The sequence below is a fragment of the Galeopterus variegatus genome, unplaced genomic scaffold (assembly GCF_000696425.1).
Source record: "Galeopterus variegatus unplaced genomic scaffold, G_variegatus-3.0.2 Scaffold5748, whole genome shotgun sequence".
Classification (NCBI taxonomy): Eukaryota; Metazoa; Chordata; class Mammalia; order Dermoptera; family Cynocephalidae; genus Galeopterus; species Galeopterus variegatus.
In genome coordinates, this window is record NW_007731859.1 from 107,543 (window position 1) to 109,510 (window position 1,968).

At 38.4% G+C, this 1,968-nt stretch overlaps 1 protein-coding gene across 1 annotated transcript in view; it reads left to right on the plus strand.

Moving 5' to 3' along the window:
• The window catches only part of LOC103605337 (structural maintenance of chromosomes protein 1B-like), a gene marked incomplete at its 3' end in the record, with an annotated part of 77,726 nt that extends 76,278 nt beyond the window's left edge, over nucleotides 1–1,448 (plus strand). Inside the window, 1 exon segment of the mRNA XM_008589907.1 lies at nucleotides 1,338–1,448. Coding sequence (XP_008588129.1) covers nucleotides 1,338–1,448 — 111 coding nt within the window.
• Nucleotides 1,449–1,968: the final 520 nt, after the last annotated feature.

The window sequence follows — 1,968 nt, forward strand, 5'->3', positions numbered from 1 at the left end:
AAAGTCCTGATTTGTCTCTCTTGAATGACAGGAGTCTACATCAGCTGACTGGACTCCATGGTCTGACCCATTTGGGAGAAATCTCCCCTTAGGAGGAAAATTTTGGTACTTTGTATCCCATATTCGGTGAGGCAGGAAATCTTTGTGGGCTGGTGCTTTCTTTGGTTTCATTCAAGGTATCCACATCTTCTAGCAAAATTTGATGCTCACATTGGTATCATCTCCAGGGACTAGGCCTTACTTAAGACTTCCATTAGCACCTATCCTATGTATTAAAACCTGTTAGTTTCCATTATCCCTTTGAGATTTATGATCCTGGCACTCCGTTGCTGAATTGAGTGTGAGCGCTTATGTACTATGAGTACATAACTATGAAGCAGCCTCCACTCCTCCTTGTGATCAGGGTGCCCAACTTTTATAATAGGTAATTCTCCAAGCAAAATGCATGCCATACATCTTTGCATCCTATCTCCTCTTCTTTTCCTCTCACTACCCCAAGCCTTTTTTCAGTCCTGCATCATAGTAGCCACGATTAGTTAGTTGCCTCTAATGCTGGAGTTCCTTCTGTGAATTCAGCCTCTTAGCCGAGAACTGTTTCCTTCCTCGCTCATCATTCACCTTAGCTCATGACTCACTCCTCAAATGGAACTGCTGTTCCTGCTTCCAAAGCTTGTTTCCAGTGTCTGGGATGCAGCCAGGACCGATACACCCACAGACCCACTCCAGCCCTCAGAGAGGTCTAGGGAGGGGGCAAGTACCATTAGACTGTTGCTACTTGGAGTCTAAATTCTTCCCCTTCGTTCTCCAAGCTGTAAGTAGTTTGTTCACCGAGGCTCATTTCTGTCCAGTATATTTTGCTCAAATTCTCGTTTCCTTTTGGAATTGAGCTTCCTGAGGGACCCGAAGTTCACCTCTAACCAAATGACTGGATTATGGATACGTATTGAATGGCCATGTATTTCCCATCTTCAGGGTTTGAGTTGGCAAAATAGGAAGTTGGAAGTTTAAATACCAGTTCTTCTTCACTCATAAAATGTCTCATTATAAAGGCTGATTCACATGACAGTATCTCAAGATAGAGCTGTATTATTCAAAATATTCTTAAAGTTTTAGGTCACAGCTTTAATGAAGTTTTTTTTGTTTGTTTGTTTTTTACTTACCTCTTATATTTTAGAATCTAAACTATTTCCATGTGTGCAATTGTGGTGGATTTACTGAATTACCAGAGAGGCAAGTGAGTGCCTTATCACCTAAAATGGGCAGACTCAGAGACATGCCTCAAAGTCCAAACAAGACCTTTCCTTGCTGACAAAATATGTGCTTTTATTTCCACCCAGGTAACAAGTTACATCAAAGAGCAGACTCAAGAACAGTGTCAGATGATCATCATTTCCTTAAAAGAAGAGTTCTATTCCAGAGCTAATGCGCTAATAGGCGTCTATCCAGAGGTAAAGCTAAATTACCGGGGAGAGGAGAAACTGCTATAAACCCACTTAGTACTGCTATAGCTACAGGCCTTTCCTTTTATACCTAAAAGTTCCAAATGGAGTTTGTAGAAAACGTTTGACTTCTGCAGTAAATAAATATAGGCTGAAATGATTTTTTAATCAAACAAAACTCAAAAGTAACTATTCAGATATTTACCTATGACAGTTACATGGAGATTTAAGATATATCTTAAGTGAAAGAAGCAAATTGAAAATTACAGAATAGTAATAGTTCTGTCTCGTAAAATAATAGTACACATTAACTTACAGAGAGTAACCTGTTAATATTATAGTTGATATTTCTGTCATGTTTGAATGTTTTAAGCAAAAACAAATTCACCGTGGTAGAACAAAGAACCATTTATCTTCCAAAAGTATCATAGGAAAAAACAAAAGAACCCACTACAAGTTCCAAGTTGATAGTGACTTTTATTTTTTATTTTTTATTATTTTTTTTTTATTTTTTGTCTTTTTCCGTGTC